This window comes from Oxyura jamaicensis, chromosome 14 (genome assembly GCF_011077185.1).
Source record: "Oxyura jamaicensis isolate SHBP4307 breed ruddy duck chromosome 14, BPBGC_Ojam_1.0, whole genome shotgun sequence".
Lineage (NCBI taxonomy): Eukaryota > Metazoa > Chordata > Aves > Anseriformes > Anatidae > Oxyura > Oxyura jamaicensis.
In genome coordinates, this window is record NC_048906.1 from 1,876,239 (window position 1) to 1,892,572 (window position 16,334).

Here is a 16,334-nt window from a genome sequence, read left to right on the forward strand (position 1 = left end):
CATCGTCCTGCCAAGCCCGAGAGAACAGAGCTCCCCGCCCCAGCACCCTGCCAAGAGCCCAGCAGCTGGGGCTGCCCATGGCCCCGCAAGAGCATCCAGCCCCAGGGCTGAACTTCAGCTGTGTGAGAACCGGGATAAAAAAATCATGAAATGCTTCAGATAACATCTGGCAGTGAGGTGAGAGCCGGCAGCTCCTGTGCTCGCACAGACAGGGATGCTCCACGGGAGGCTCCGCTGCTGAATCCCCAAAGGCAGCAGCTGTTCCGGCAGCCCCCAGCAGCCGAGCTTCGCCCCTTAACCTCTGCTTGGTGCTTTTTGGGGGTCCCTTAACTACAGCAGACCTCGATGGGCACAAAGTGCCCTACATCACCCTGAGGCAGAGCCTGCTTGCTGTCCCCTGGCCACGCCAGGAAGGGAGATGCTGGGAGCGAGTCGCGGCATCGCAGCGCTCACCCCCGTCCTTCCGCACGGTAATGGGAACAAAATGTTCTATTGTTTGCAGGAAGACGCGCTAAGAATATCGGTTTTGAATTATGGCAAATATTTAGGGAAACACAATTGAGTCATAAACATTACTTACGGTTCAGAGAGCACTATAGGTTGCTCCAAGCCCTGCAGTTAAGCTATTTGTCAGGGTTCGAACGCAGCTCACACACGGGACTCGCCCGGCCGCTGCCCAGGAGCACCAACACGTTGCAGTGGTGCTGAGGCTGGGGCTGTGCACCGCCGTGGCCACAGCTTTCACTGGTGCCAACAGCCAGCGGGCACTGGGGCAGGATTTTACCTGCTGCAACGCTCAGCTCCCCGCTGGTGCTGGCATGGGGAGAGGGGAGCGTGGGGGTGGCTCATCTGTGCGCCCTCACGGGGCTCGGCCATGCTGACCCTGGAGAATCTCTGGCAAAGGCAGACACCTCTTAGCACCCATGGTCCCGCAGGAACCCCTGCCTCAGATGCTCAGGAAAGCCACCAAACGAGTGGTGTGACACCCAGAACTCACCGGAATTATCGTGGTGAGTCCCCGGAGCCACGGTGTCCCCAGCGGGCGGGCACCCACGTCAGGGCATACACCACAGCAGGCTGCCTGCACCGGCGTGGCTGCTTCCTTTTTTACACTTTTAGGAAAAAATTCAAGATGAGTGAGGCTCTCTGTGGTTATTCACGAGCTGCTTTCTTTAATCCCCTTCCAGAAATACACTCTTGGTGGTGCCCGTTTGGTACATGTGGTCTGAAGGCAGGGAGGAACGTGTGACACGGCGTTTGTGTGCCCGCATCCTCCCTCCCGTGTGGTCACCCCCACACGCTGGCATTTAGGACAGGTTTACCTGCTGCTTTCTCACATTTTTCCTTCAAAACTGCAAATGGCCACGCTGCTGAGCATCTCATGCTGGGAAGGGACAGGCTCAGATGAGCCCTGGGGACAGGGCAGGGACAAGGCCAGCATCAGCTCCCAGGTGGTCGGTGGCACCGAGGGATGCTGTTTCTGCCCCGAGCACCGACCCGTTTCATGGCTCAGCACAGATCAATGCTCATCCCTTCACTTGTGGCTTGTGCTGACCCCGAGCTGGAAGGCTGAACGCCTCTTTGTGCGCTCTCAAGCCACCGCTGTCCCCTGGGGGGACTGAGGCCAACGGCACCGCATGGACCCCGTGGGACCGGCCCGCGGCTGCTCCTCTCCTGCCCCGGGTGTCCGTGCCCCGCAGGATGCTCGCCGCCCCCTGAGCACAGCCGCCCGCAGCACCAAACCCCGCCAGCTCTCCAAACACACGGCTCTGGGCCGAGAGAAAGAGCCAGTTATAAAACCCCAGGTTAAGCAAACAGGAAAAAGCCCAGCGCGTCTGCGCGGCCAGGCCAGGGCCCGATAAAACAAAACCTGTTTGAGCTTGGTGGGGCCGGCGGCAGACTCGGTGACTCCAGCCGCCTCCTGAAAGCAGCCCCTGTCCCCGGCTGAGCCCCGAGCAGCGGCCAGGCGCGCGGGTGCTGTGTGCTGGGCACCGCGGGGCCGCACAGGGCTGCGCTTGTCCTCGGGGCCGCGCTGGCGATGCACGGAGCCCACACGGCAGCTCCGCCGTGAGCTATTTTGGGACCCTCAGCAAACCTGTGGCTTTCTGCAGGCAACCCCGAGGCGAGGGGATTTTATGCGTTATGCAGGTTGCTTTGAACTTTTTTTTTCCCTTCAAGAAGAAATGTCTGTAGCAAAATGTGCTAACAAGCAATCGGTTCTTAGCACCAACCTGGGCCAGCTGCCCGCTGCGCCCAGAAGCCATCCAGGCTCTGCATATTCTCATTTTCCTCCTGTGTCTGTGATCGGGGCTCACCGAGCAACACCCACGTGGTGGGACCTTGTGGGGTGATGCTGAACATCAGTGCTGGAGCAAAGAGGGGGATGGAGGGATTCAGGGGGGTTCCTAGCCCTGGAGCCAGCTCCCTGCTCACTGCAGGGATCAGCAGCTCTGGGCACGGGACACACGGTGCACCCTGGTCACTGCCCTGCAGTCAGGTGGTGCTGGGCAGGCCCTTGCCAGGGCGGTGCAGGGGGTAGCGTAAGGGCAGGTACATTGGGAATAAAGCAGCTTTGATGGCTCAGCGAGTTGGCCGGGCTGCCACGAGTGGCGCTGCACTGCAGGGCAGGGATTTCTGCCCTCCGCTGCGACTTACTGATCCGGACAGCCCAGGCCGCAGAACACCAACCAGCCATTTCTGAGCTTCACGTCCCATTTTGCAAGGTGATTCCAGCAGCAGCAATACAGAAGGTGGACAGGCAGAAGCACTGGGCTCTGGTGCAAAGGACAGAGAAAGCAGCAAGGTGTTCCGAGCCTCCTTTCAGCTGGACAGAGAAAATTCAGCTGAGCCCCGTCTGTGCTAGTGTCTTAAATCGCACAGAATTAAATCTGCACGAGACCTGAATGTGGCCCTGAGAGTTTGCAAAGTAGACAGCAGTGAGAAAGGGAAAGGAACTTTGCCTTTACTGAACCTTTCCCCCAAAAGTACATTTCATAATTTTTGGTCCATTTTGAATTTTATCTGCAAAACTTCATCTAATGAAGTGAAATTCCAGCATCGGCAGAGGTATAAAAACCCTCTTCACAAATACTTGTTGCAAACCTGGAATGTGCCAAATTGGACAGATTAACTTGACTCCGTATTTGTTCACCTTTTTCTTCACTCCAGAGCTGATGATTTTCTAATGGAGCAGCCTGACAAAAGAAATCCATCATCAGGCAAGGCTATGAAGAGAAAGACAAACAGACAGAAACAGAAAGATGAGAAAAACCAGACCACAACAGCAGGTGGACAGGTTGGCTGGGAACCTACTGTAAAATATGTGTAAACAAAGATTTGTAAAAAAATACAGAGAGAGGCAAGAAGTGTGCTTTATAAGGGAGCTGACGGCTCTCGCTCTTCCCCAGGCAGTCTCTCTTGACCTGGCTCCGTCAGTCCCGCACGGGGTACGGCCAGCTCCTGTCTTCGTAGAACTTCTTCAGGCCCTGGAGGTTGACGGGGGGGAAGTAGGCGCCGATCCTCTTCCGAATCCACCACTTCCCCTCGCCGGCGTGCGTTCCCCCAGGTCGGCTGAATTTGTACTTGAAGTGTTCCCCTCGGATCCACCTTTGGAGAAACAAAGCACAGGGTGGTCAGGACGGGACCGGCGCTGGGCTCCTCGCCCTGCAGGACGGCGTCGGACCGTATTTGTAGTGCACGGGAAGCGGAGCAGCGAGCCACAGCGTGCTCAGCCTGGCTCGCCCTCCCTGTTGCCTTCTCCAGCCCCAGCCCCTGTATCACCAGCAGCGGTGCTGGCTGTCACTGCTGGAGCCTTCCTGGCTCCTCTGAATGCCGTTCAGGAGCGACGTGTGAGGCAGGAGACCTTTATGGCACACCACCACCACCCCGTGCACTACCCACCACCGCACTGTGCTCCACACCCCTCTACAACCTAGCTGAAAGGAGAATAATAAAACAATTATTTTTTTCCTTTCCTGAGAGCACTACGGAGTATTTCTGCCCAGGACACTTGTGGGTACACAGCCCAACCCCAGCTCCCCCCATGCCCTGCTGCCCCAGCCGGCGGCTGTTCCCTTCGCTCCGCCGCTTATTAGCAGGGCTCCGAGCGCATCTGTTTTCTGGCCGTCCTGGGAGTTGACAGAAAAGGAGATTTTAAAACAGTGCAGAAAGAAGCATTCATCAGCCTCGCCAAACACGTTCGGAGGCTAAACATGCCGCTCGGTTCGGGAGGTTTGGTCCCGCTTGATGTAGGGCATGCTGACAAGAGCAGGAGTAACACCCCGGTCCTTCGGCGTTGGGGTCCCCGCTTGCGGAGTGCATCGCCGCATTTGCTGGATAAGTTCATAAAATAGCCCACAATATAAAAATGTCAAAGTCATGTCAATGCTCATTTAAAGCTGCTTTGCTTCACTACTAAAATACAAACCCTGCTACTGAGCAGGGCACCACGCTCACGCAGCTGCTCGCTCCTGGGGCTGCACCTCGGGACGCCGTCGAGTTGGCTCCTACTGCTAAAATAATTAGGGACGACTCCTGTACGGCTGCCATTAGCACTCACCTTCGTAACGCACTCACGGGAAGCAGGAGAGATGGCAGACGGCTGATAAAACTGCAGCCCAATTAAAAGGTCTGCTGCAAGCACATCTTGACATCTCAATTTAAATCTTGACGGGGACCCAGATGAGCACTACGGGAACGATTCTGCTAACAAAAGACACGAAGGCGGCTGCTGCCTTCCTGCCACAATCCGCGTCTGGATTGTCTCCTGGCTGCAAGGAAAGCAGAGCAAACACCTCGGGGTTTCACCCTCCTCTAACGGGGTGCCCCAAGGGAGCCCAGACTAACGCAGGTGGAGCTGCACTGGGACAGCTCGCATTTAAACATCGTCCCCCAACGCCGTACGCTCCCTGGCACCCCACCTCACTGCCTGCTGAACGGGGGCAGGTAACGGGCCTCAAATACACGAAAGGCAAACAGGAAAAGGGGCTGATCCCATAACTGTGGCTGGTACAGGAACTAAGGGGTGCTGAGGACAGCCTGGAAGATCTCAGTTAGGTGCTGGGAAGAGGAGCCCGAGGAATCTGATTGACAAAGCGGCCCAGAGAGCAGGAGCCACTTCCCTGCTGCAGGTGGGGCAGACACCACGGGGCCCTGGCTGCTCCTCTGCCCCCTTGTCCCATCTAGCATCCAGGCACCGGGGTTTTGGGGTCCTGGGGATGCTGCCTGGGAGCCCCCCGCAGCTCAGGGCCACCCGCACCTCAGCGCTGCAAACCCTGCCCTGCAGCTGCCGCCTTCCCTGCTGCCAGGGCCAGTTTTATACCCTCTCTCCCTGCTTTTCTGAGGCTGGTAAAAGTCAAACGGGGGCTGAAGTGTTACTCCCACAGTGTTTACTTCGCAGGAGCACAAAATTTCCTGTTCATAATTAGAGCACTACTGAGCAGCACGGTTTATGCAGGTCTGGGCAGCCTGCAGGCTCCCGCCCGAGATAGTTAGGAGGTTTAAAAGCTGTGCTGCTTGATTGCTTTCCTGAATTCACAGAACAAATCCACCACCCCAAAAGCTTCATCCAGACAGCTCTGGATGCCTAGAGAGGGGCAAGCAGCAGAGCTTTGGCTGCCCTTATCTGCAGGTGCCAGCACCAACCAGGGAAGCAACCCACACAAGCAGCTCCTCCCCAAAACCTGGGAAATGGCATCGAAATAGAAGCCCCTGTGCTGCTGGCACAGGACACATGGGGAAGGGGACATGGAGTTGGCTGCCAAAAGCAGCCTGGTAATGGGACACAACTGGCCGAGCCGCTGGCTGATTTTACATCAATTCCTCTCCCACTCCACTTGCCCCACCAGGACTTTTGGGGCTTTTCTTCACTTCCCAGGTGCTCCAGTGTCCACGTGCACCCACGGTACAAAACCAGCAGGATGCTCAAAGGAGTTACCTGCAAGCCCTGTGTGGCTATGGCCCCATTTGCTTGTTGGGGGTGCACTGCATGGAGGGCAGAGGACTTCTCTGAGTGCCCTGGGCACAGCTTGGAGACCCCAGGACTCTGCTCGGCCCCCAAAGTGCCTTCCCCTACCCAAGCACTGCCCAGTAACCCCATGGAACGAAAAGCTCCTTGTCCCTTTTGACTGGGCTTGCCTGCCCAGATTAAACGATATCTATCATCTGATTTGGTATGATTTTTCCCATATGTTCTTTGTCTATTAAAATGTTTGCTATCAAAGGGATCGGCATGTAAAACTAGAACCGTGTGAGCATTAAAGCAACCACACGCAACTGAAGCTGCATTTTTGTGGCAAAAAGTTTGCCTTTCTATCTGAGCATGCTTCAGGGCCTTGTGTTTGGAGTCGAAGCAAACCTGAGAGGTCCCCCTGAGCCCCCAGTCTCGAACCTGAGCGACCCTCCTGTCCCAGCCCCATCCCACCTGCGCTGCTGGGCTGCGTGGTCCCAGCCCCGTGCAGGAGGAACCTGCACAGCTACTGGGCTGTGGGGTTCGTGGTGCTGAGCTCTGCTGGGCTCTGAACCACTCACCCCAGTGTGTGAAAGCTGAGCAACTGGAGCAGAAATGCACCAAAACACAAGGAGGGCACCGCAGAGCCTCCGCTGCCCGGCCTCTCTGTGCCTTCCCAGGGCTGGAGGCTACAGGAGAAGCGCAGAAGACTTGTGACCTCCGTGAATCTCGCCTTCTGAACCTCTCTGATGTAAGTTTCTGAATTTAATACTCACTGGAGCCCTTCATTTCAGGGCTCATGGAGTTTACAAGCTATCCCAGCATTTATAATCTACCAGGGTACCTCGCTTCCAAAGTTACAGTTTTTGCAACCTCTCCCGGTGCGAGCTTGCTGTACCTGCTCCCTCCTCGTCCCATGGGGGAGCGAGCGTGCCCCTGTACAGAGGTGTCTGGAGCAGAATGTCCTGCAGCCCGTCCCGGCAGGGCTTGCAGGTTTACGAGCAGTGCTCAGAGACCTGGACAGCTCGTAACTCAGGTGGGACCCACACAGACGTGTCTGCCTGCAGACCGAGGGACGGGCTGCAGCTTGCCTTATCGAAAATGGCTTGTGTTTTTTGCAACCTCAGGGCTCACGCGAAGACCTTCTGGGTGGTGGAAGGGATCCGAAGGTCCCTGAGGCTCCTCTGGCTGCTGGAAACTGCCAGCATGCGGGAACCCGGCTTGCTGCTCTAGGGAAATGTGAGCATCTTGAGGAAGGTCACGAGCAAGCTACTTGACTTCATCTATGTTAAAAGGAGACTAACATCACAGGTGATCCCTCATACCAGGGGAAGGACGAGCAATGCTCATGTTTCAGAGACAGTCAGGAAGGTCAGGAAAGCCATTCCTTGCTGCAAGCAGTTTCCCAGGATTTATTGAGTGAACAAAAGCTAGGAGCTCTCCCTGACCCAGCGGGACACAGCGGGTACAACTGCCACAGCCAGGTGGGGACCAGCCTGGAGGAAGCATCCAGCTGAACCAGCAACGTCCAGGTTTGGTCCCTTATGAGACACACGAGAGCAAAACAATTACTTGAGAAGCAAGAAATGGGATTTGATCAGATAAAGCGAGCCAGTCGTTTCTCCTCCAGGAGACAGAAAACTGCCTCTGATATGACAACAGCCTCTGTCGGGATGCAGGACAAGCGACACGGGCGTCCCTTTGCCAGCTCCTCCCAGCCACGGTGGCAGTGCCCGGAGGAGCCACAGATCTCGGTGCAGATGGCGGGGAGGAGAGGACCACGTGCCAGGCAGATAGGCCTGCCAGCCCCACGTGGCACGGCACAGGGACACATGTGCCATCGCCCCCCAGGGACGCACGTGCCCTCCATCACCGCCCACATCGGGCAAGACTGCAGCCTTGGGGAGGGAAGGGAAGCTAAAAATAATCAGCGTTATTTTTTAAATCAATATATTCATCCCACCAGATGCCCGGTAGCAGCTGCACTGTAGCACTTTTAAGATTCGATCATATATCAGCCTATTATGACATCTTCCAACTGTACGTGTTAAAAATTAGCAGCAATATTGGAGTTGTTGCGATGGAGGGCTAAATCTCCCAGACAGCTGTAATTAGTTCCAGAGGGTGCAGCTGTCTCCCTGCAACAGCTGAGGGGTTCGAGGGAAAAAACCAGACCCGGTGTTTTCTGTTAGAATTAATGGCCTGACAGGGCGAGCTGGGGTGGGAGAGGGAAGAAAGAAACCAAAACACGGGTCGTCTTTTCAACGTGTTTTTTTTTTTTTTTTTTTTTTTTTATCTCGAGGTTCCCCACTTCATTGTAAATCAGAGAGCAAGTGGCAGTGGAAAGTACAAATTCATTAAATTAGCAGAGCCTCCATCATTGCCTTTCTTGCTTATTCCACTGCCACTAGCAGCAACGACCATAAATTCATCTTTGGCCCACGAACCACTGCAGAATGAGGGTAGTTCTATGGGTTTGTTTTTTTCCATGTCACTGACCTCTTTTTCTGCAAGGCTGTTGTGAGGTCTGGCCCTGCAGAGCCAGAGCAGCTCGTGGGCAACTCATCCGCAAAACTCTCTCAGGAGAGGGCAACAATTTTTTTCACTCCATTTGACAGGTTGAAAACTGATGCTCAGAGGCTGTGTCTACAGTGACAGCAGGGTGAACCTGGTGGGAAAGAAACGCGGATATTCCCAGGGCTTACAGCACTGCCAGGCATTACCTTCACCAGGGGTTAATGGTCGGTATGCGGCAGGTGGCAGGGGATGGAGCAAACACAAGCTGGCCCTGGCCCTGCTGAGATCCCAGAGCTGTGACATTAACTCTGCCCTGCTGCCCCTAGACAGTACTGAAATACGACGTTTTTTTAATCAAAAGAAAATTCCTTAAAGTCTCCCTCCAGGAGAGCAGAATCATTTCACTCTGATAATATTAGACTGTGTATTGCTGAAGATAAATCAAAGGTGTTATCTTAGCACAGGTGCTGCTCTTAGTACAGGAACTGCAATAAAACCCAATGAGAAAGCCAAAGGAACGTGTTTGGACTTTCTCACCCCTAAGAACTCCATCACCTTCCTGGTCTCGATGCTGGCAAAACATCTTTTCAGTGGGAAACACACAAAATGTTTTACTTCTCCGTGCGGTTGACACCAGTGCTTGTGGGAGAGGCTCTGGGGCCCTGCTGCTTTCTGCAGCCACCTTACGCTGTGATGCTGCGTGGCTCACACGGGTACCCAGAAATCTTTCACAGCCATATTCTGCCAAATCACAGTGTTCATCAAATCAATGTAGAACAAAAGGATTATCCCGGGAACCCAGAACGTAGGCGAGCAAACCCTGAGCTGCAGGACGGGCCCTCCCGCGGCTCGGCACGGGCACAGCTCCGGCCTGCAGCAGTCCCTCGCCCTCAGCAGGGACCCAGGGGAGGACAAACTGAATTTTCGTTGGCTCCTGCCCATTTGTCTGAACAGCCGGGAAGGCAAACACTTCTCTTGGCTTTGGGATCAGAGCTTGGAGGGAGACTTGTCCCGGGAGAAAAATGTCTGGGCTGAGAGGGGCCGCCTGGGATCATCACAGCTCCGCTCACACCTTGAAGGCCTCGTGTGCCCATGCAGCATCCCCTGCCTGTGAGCGCTGCTCTCACTGCCTCTTAGGGATTCCTGAGGAGAGCCCCTGCAGGGCAGAAATGCCATTCCCTCTCTGGCCCATATCTTTCTCTAATTCTTTATGTCCTGCCTTCCTCCAGCATCGCTCTCCATAGTTACAGAATGACCACTACCCGTGCTGGGTTGGTCTCCTGTTTGTTTGTTCTATTTAAAAAACAAACTTAAAGAAACTTTTGGTATTTTACCCTAAAAAAGTTCCTCAGATGCTCACTGTGCCTGTAACCACCCCCCTGGGCTGAGTCCCGGAGCCTTCCTCCTCCCACGCCATCCTCTCCCCACGGGCACCCTGCCCTGACCCACACTTGCAGGGAGGACTTTGCTCCTGCACCCAAGGGAGCAGCGCCTGCACCCTGCTCTGTGGGGATTTCTGGTTCTCTTCTGTGGCCGCCAGAGCTGCTAAAAACAGATATTTTAAGGCCTGGCCCCTCCTGGTCAGGTAGCATCAAATTGGAAACGCTGCCTCTGTAAATAACGCCACAGCGACAAATCCAGGTCTTCAGCTGCACGCTAGGGCTTTTTCAACAGAGTGCTACTATAATTGGAATAAAAGTCCTTAAGTGAACATGATTTAATATCAGACACACTGAACACTTCAGGTCAAAAATAAAATAGATTTTTTTTTTCCTCCCTCTGTAGGCAAAACCTGATTTTTGTTTTCTTTCGTTGTTGCAGGCTGTTTCCATGACGGTGTGTTAAACACTTATTAATTTCTCAGCCAAAGCCCTACCATTCAGATTTATGATGGCGGGTGTTTTATGAACTATCCGCTGCACAATAATATTTTGTAAATCTACATTCCACAAACATCACTTTGCTTGAAGTAAAGCTTCACACTCAGCTAGGCTGGGTGCTCAACAATGCCCTCATTTTTAATCAGTCACCTGTTTCTCATTTTAAGTTTATCACACTTGAAAAAATACTATAATTTCTAGAGTTGTAAAGAAACCTACAAACTTTGGTCTCAGAAATTTCATTTCGAAGGCATTAACTCATTTTGAAAGTCCCTTGGCTATTTAAGGTGTAGAGTTTCCATTAACAGAATAAACTCCGTGGAGTATGGAGCGTAATGTTCTTATGGAAAACAGTCCCTTCCCCTAATTATTTAGTCTAGCAGGGAATGAAAATAATTAAGTCTCAAAATTCCCTTTAGAGTGGAGGGGGGGATCTGGTAGGAAAATTAGCCCTTTTTCCAGGCAGCTACCGAAGGGGAGCGCGGCAGAGAGCTGGGAGGTGGCACCGCGCCGCGCTGGAGGCTCGCAGCAGCCGGCTCATGGGCAGCCTCCGGGCACCACCACGGCTCCACACCCCTATAATTTGCTCTTCTTTCCAGATGCTACTGTTAGGACCCAAATTTAAGGTTTTTGCTTACAACCGAAATGAAATTGTAACACCAAAAAGGCAAATGCCAGTGCTGGGGATCTGTGCATGCAGCGCGCCGCTAAATATTGCTCAGGGTCTGAATCCAAACAGGGGTGTCCTGCTCATCTGCTCATCTCCCACCGCTGCCTCTGCTCCCTCCCAGGCCCAGGAGCCCAGGGAAGTGTCCCTGGCTGTGGGCAGCTCTCCCGGGCAGATGGGGCTCAGCAGGCGCAGGAGGGACCCCACTTCCAAGTGCAACAAGGGACTGCCTGAAATCCAGCAGAGAAATGGCAATTTTTTTAAATTTAAAGAAAAAAGCCACAGCTAGCCAGGCAGGCGAGCCCGCCTGAGCAGAACGAATGCTGGATCCAAAGGAGCTGACAGAGCTGCTGTGAACGTGCCAGCCGCAAATGCCAGAAGTGTCAACTCAGCAGAACTGGGATGGGGCATAAAAACTGGGAAAAAAAAAAAAAAAAGGTAAATGATTGCTCCAGTTTCCATATGCAGGCTATGCAAGGGAAGTGCTACCAGCAAACAACAGCCAAAAAAGTGTAAATAACAACAGGAATTGGTAACTAAATGGCAACCCCACTGTGGTCCAGGTCCTGCATCCTTGCAGCCCTTCCCTTCACACCTGGGTAAAATACAGATGGGGCCAAGGTACCAGGTATTTGGGTTTGGCTCGCTAAAACCAGAAACGTGACCAACAAACTGGGATCTAGGGTTAAATGGTGTGTTGGACTTTGGTTTGAGCCAAAATGAGCATTTGTAAATTGTTATTTTTATTTTAAGCCACCCAAAAATACACTAGACCCATGAAACACTTTTAAAGCAAAACTAATGCCAGAGCAAAGGCAGCTGACACATAAAACCAGCACTGGATCCTGATCTTTTCCTACTATAAACTAGCTGCTAAAGAGTGAAAACAGAGTCTGTGCTTTGGTAAAACCAAGGTACCGCATGAATCAAGACCCTGTTCAACAATATATATAGCTGTGTGTTCAACACAGCATCCATGCTGCGCCACAGCTATCGGAACTGCTTGTACCCCTCTGTCCTCTAGGCAACCGTTATCCTATAAACGCTACGAAGATGAAGATTTCTTTTGCTTTTGCTTTAAGTTCCTGAACATTCAATTTCCTTACCTGTTACAGAACACGACAAAAAACCTATTCACACCCGGAACTATGTAGTGTTACCCCTGCTGCATTATTTTCATTTTTAAATGAGTTCCTGTATTCATCTACTTTATGTTTTTAACACCACCGATGCCAGAAAATATACAAGAGATGCAACCCATGGCAAAGCCTCGCAAGGCGAGATGCGATACACATCTTGAGTTTTAATCTGCTATGATGTCTTGTTTTCAGTTTCAGTCGTGGTGAGTAGCAGCAGTGATGTTTATGGCACTGGGGGACAGGCGGTAATAAACAGCTCTGGGATTATCAAATGCTTCTGTCACTCGGCGAACCGCGAGAGCCGTTTACAGCCAGCAGCCACCAGATGGTAATGACTTTTGGTTGCTGGCACCAGGGGACACCTAATTCAAACTGGTGACTCGGTGTCTAAAGGTCCGGGTTCTGCTGAACCCCCCGGGGTCAGCCAGCACTCAGGGCTGACTTTAAAAAGAAAGCAAGGCACGGGAACTCCCCACAAAGGACGCCGCTCAGTGAATTTACAGCCCCGAGCCTCGGGGATATCAGCAAAGTCTGGGGAGACTCGGACAGTAAATCCCCCCACTTGACACAGAGCCAGCATCGTACAGGTCTCCAGCAGCTATTTCAGCTCAGCCTCACAAATTATAGCCCGACACGATCCCATGACAAGCTCCATAAAGACGCGGCCCTGCAGGTCCCGGCACGAGCCCCCTCGCGCAGCACCTCCGCTCTGCTCCTAACCAAGGCAAGCAGAGCTAAGCAGAGCTAAACCCCTCCATAAACGTTATTAAAGCCGTATCCATCCGTGGCAAGGGACATGCTGCTATCTCCCAGCACGCCTTTTTGTAGCAGTAATTAATACAGGATCCTGAGGTCCCTCCTGGACCCGAGCCAAGACGTAATTATTTGTGTGTACCAGACCCAACAAGCCACGGCACAGCCCCATAAGCCAAGCTGCACAATAAACCCCGATTTACGGGAACGCCAGCGCGGTGGGGAGTCTCTGGGCTAGGGGCAGCCTCCTGCTCCACGCACCGGGAGGGCTGCGCCGAGGGGAAACGGGCTCTGAGAATACGTGCGGCCCCAAATTTCTGCTGTTCCTGCAGCCTTGGCTCCCGTGTTTGGAGGGAACTCGTTACCATCAGCATGGACCAGCACTCCGATATGTGACCTGTGCGCTAGAAGACTATTTGGGATGCCTGGGGAACCCCGGAAACGTGGTTATAGGAAATACTCAAATGCCACGGTGGGAAGGTCACTTCAGAGTTTGCATCCCAAGCTGTGAGCCTGCTGGTTTTCTGCAGAATGTACGCAGAAACATTCACCTCAGTGTATCAGCCACTGAATGGCATGTCCTAAAGGAAGCACCTTGGTAAAAGGTGGAAATTCTTAATGTCTAGGCCTAGAAAAGGAGTCTCTCCTCCAGAAGCTTTGAGGGATACACTGCGTTAGAGCTGAAAAACACCAGCTCTGTTTCAAAAGGAAGTTCATTTCACTTGGTGCTGGGAACCTTAATCCCTGTTTGCTATGCATCTTGAGAGCCTCAAATGGAAAATATTAGCAAGAGCATAATATTACTTAAGTTGATCCAAAATTCCCTTAAAGTGTTTTTTCAGCTAAAAATAACTTCATCAACAAAACAGACACTTTTGTGAAAATGTTCCTTTTGTACAAAACCTCGGGGTTTTCATCCGTGCTTTTCACTTGCTGATGTTTGCTTTGTCTCCTCATCGAAAATGCAAACATTTCCAAGACGAGTATCAACAAAAACAGGGCTGTTTCATCTTTGAAAGATCTCAATAGGCTGCTAGAAACAGTATTTTTGATCTGACCTCGCAAAGTGATCATGGCAAAAAATCTGAAGCTGCTGGGCAGGAAACCACTGCAGCAGTCGAGATTCCTGTCCAAGAGAAGCAGCACCGAGCCCCTGGAGCCTGGGAAGGGGCCCAACCCGAGGGTCCCCACCAGAAGACAGTAAGGTGCTGATAGCACCAGCTCTTCATGGTGCCCTGCTATCAAAAAACCTCCCTACTTAATGGCCTCCTGAGTAACATCAAATAAAAATAACAAGCAGTCAACAGAAAAGGCGTTTTGACACCCAAGATAGGAACGATCACGCTGAACACAAAGCCCAGGAGCTTTCAGCTCCCTTGGCAGAATCAGAGCTTACCGTGGGGGTGCCCTGCCTGCGAACGGGTTCGTTGCCATCAGGGACAGGGTCTCCTCTTCCTGGGCCAGCAGCTTCCCAGCCAGGTGGATGATCCATTCGTTCTGCTCGTAGGTCTTGGGGAAGGAGAAAGAAATAGCAATGTTAGGCACGGATGGGCTTGCCCTGCAGCATGGTTACCATTAAAGATGTCTGCGTGGTGTCTGGGGAAGGATTACAGCTGATCTGATGGCCAACAATGAATGTCCTGGTGTTGCAGGAACAGATCCCGTGGGATCCAACACCTCAATGTCCAGACCAAGACCCCGCGGTGCCAACGGAAGCCGCTGTGCCTGGTGCAGCATGCCAGCATCCCAGGGCAGCCCGGAGAGCTCCTGAGTCTGTCCCATCTGGAAATCATTCCCAAAGGGAACGGATGCTGAGAGGGCATGCCAGGCACAGAGGCATAATGAGTTGCTCATTAGCTGAGCTGCAATGGCTACTTGCACCTTGTTGGGCTGCCCCAAGAGCAAAGCAGGGCCCACCACCGCAGGCATCCCCGAAGCCTGGCCAGCGGCCGCAGTGGTGGCCGGTAACTGCACATTTGGAAATGAGAATCCACCCATCCTATGTTGCTTTCCCTGCTGTGTTAACAGAAAGAAAGCAGAAGAAGGTGAAATCTCTATTCCTGGACTCCTTTCTCTTGCATCCCCTTTATTTCCTCTCATCTAGTCTGTCCTCTTTACATGCAATGTCTATGCCAACCCTTTATCATGCTACCTCTGAAACCAAATTAATCAGCTCTAGGACACTTTTGGCTCTGTATTTGGCAATTTTGCAAATTTGGCAATTTTGGCTCTGTATTTACCTCCCTCCAGGAATGAATGCATCTCACAACCTGCAGGGATTCTTGGTGAGGCTCCATAAAAAACATTTCCCTTTCTGGTGACTTTCAGTGCCTGACATTTTTTCCCCTCTTTTTTAACGTGCACCTAAATGGATTTTTTAATGCAAGCAGTAGGGGACACTGTGGGAAAGCTAAACCCAGCATTTCTACCTGCAAGACTGTGACTAATGCAGAACATCAATGCGAAGTTACTCTGCAAATCTTTTCTAATGGCAAAGTTTGTTATTTCCGTTGCCACGGGAAACAGGGGAGAGAAAGGAGATGGAAAACACCAAATTCTGGTGGAAAGGCCCATCGAGCAGCAGCCCTGCCTCGGAGGGCTTCTGACCCATGCTCATCACAATTTAGAGGAAAACCACAGTTATTTCAGCCAACAGCTTTTTAAAAAAGGCTCCTCTCCCTGTCTGCCTGCTTCTGTCCTGCCTCACGGCGCTTCCCCTCAGGTCTGTCCCAGCTGTGCCACCGCCCCGTGCCACCTCCAGGTGCTCTCCCTCCTCCTCCATGCCTCGCAGAACCCCATCTCCCATTTCTCCCTCTCCTCCTGGCTCCCTGCCTGGCACTGAGTGTCCCTCATGCAGATACAGAAGCTGGCAGCGTCCCTGCCCGCAGCCCCAGTATGCCGAGGATCCCCAGTGACTCCGGCCGAGGCTTCCAGCCACGCACAGCGGCTCCGCGATGCCCGAGGTGCGAGGGGTCCTGTGCACGAAGTGGGGGAAGTGGGAGAAAAACAGCAAGACGAGTCCCCAGCCTCCCGGAGCTGGAACTTTGTGGAGAACCCCAAATCCTGAAAGCCTGAAGCAAAACCAAGAGGTTCAGTGATGGTGGAATAGGCTCCCTGGCTCGCCCGGTCTCCAAACTGTTAATTAGTGGCTCCATGCGCACGAGAGTTGGACTTCTGGTTTGTAAAGTGTTTTTCTTGTAAAATTTACAGCATGTCTGGCCCCAGCAAAGTCTGCGGTGAGAAATTTCCACCCGGCCCAGCTCCCCCCGCTCCTCCCAGCACAACGGCTTGGATATCGCACGCCGCCGATGCTGGGAGCACGCGGGAGCAGAGCCGCGCTCACGCCTGCGCTGGTTAACTCGTTAGGCTGTAAAGCGATACGGTGGCAAAGGGAGGAAAAAAAAGAGCCCAGGTGATTTGGGCTCCGTCCA

At 52.9% G+C, this 16,334-nt stretch overlaps 1 protein-coding gene across 3 annotated transcripts in view; it reads right to left on the bottom strand.

Moving 5' to 3' along the window:
* Nucleotides 1-1,149: 1,149 nt before the first annotated feature.
* LMF1 (lipase maturation factor 1) overlaps nucleotides 1,150-16,334 on the bottom strand; it is a 181,113-nt gene continuing 165,928 nt past the window's right edge. For all 3 annotated transcript variants that reach the window (XM_035339731.1, XM_035339732.1, XM_035339733.1), the window contains 2 exons: nucleotides 14,300-14,412; nucleotides 1,150-3,606 (listed from right to left, as the gene is read on the bottom strand). In XM_035339731.1, the coding sequence (XP_035195622.1) occupies nucleotides 3,432-3,606; nucleotides 14,300-14,412 (288 nt within the window). In that variant the 3' untranslated portion in view covers nucleotides 1,150-3,431. The remainder of the gene's footprint in view (nucleotides 3,607-14,299; nucleotides 14,413-16,334) is intronic.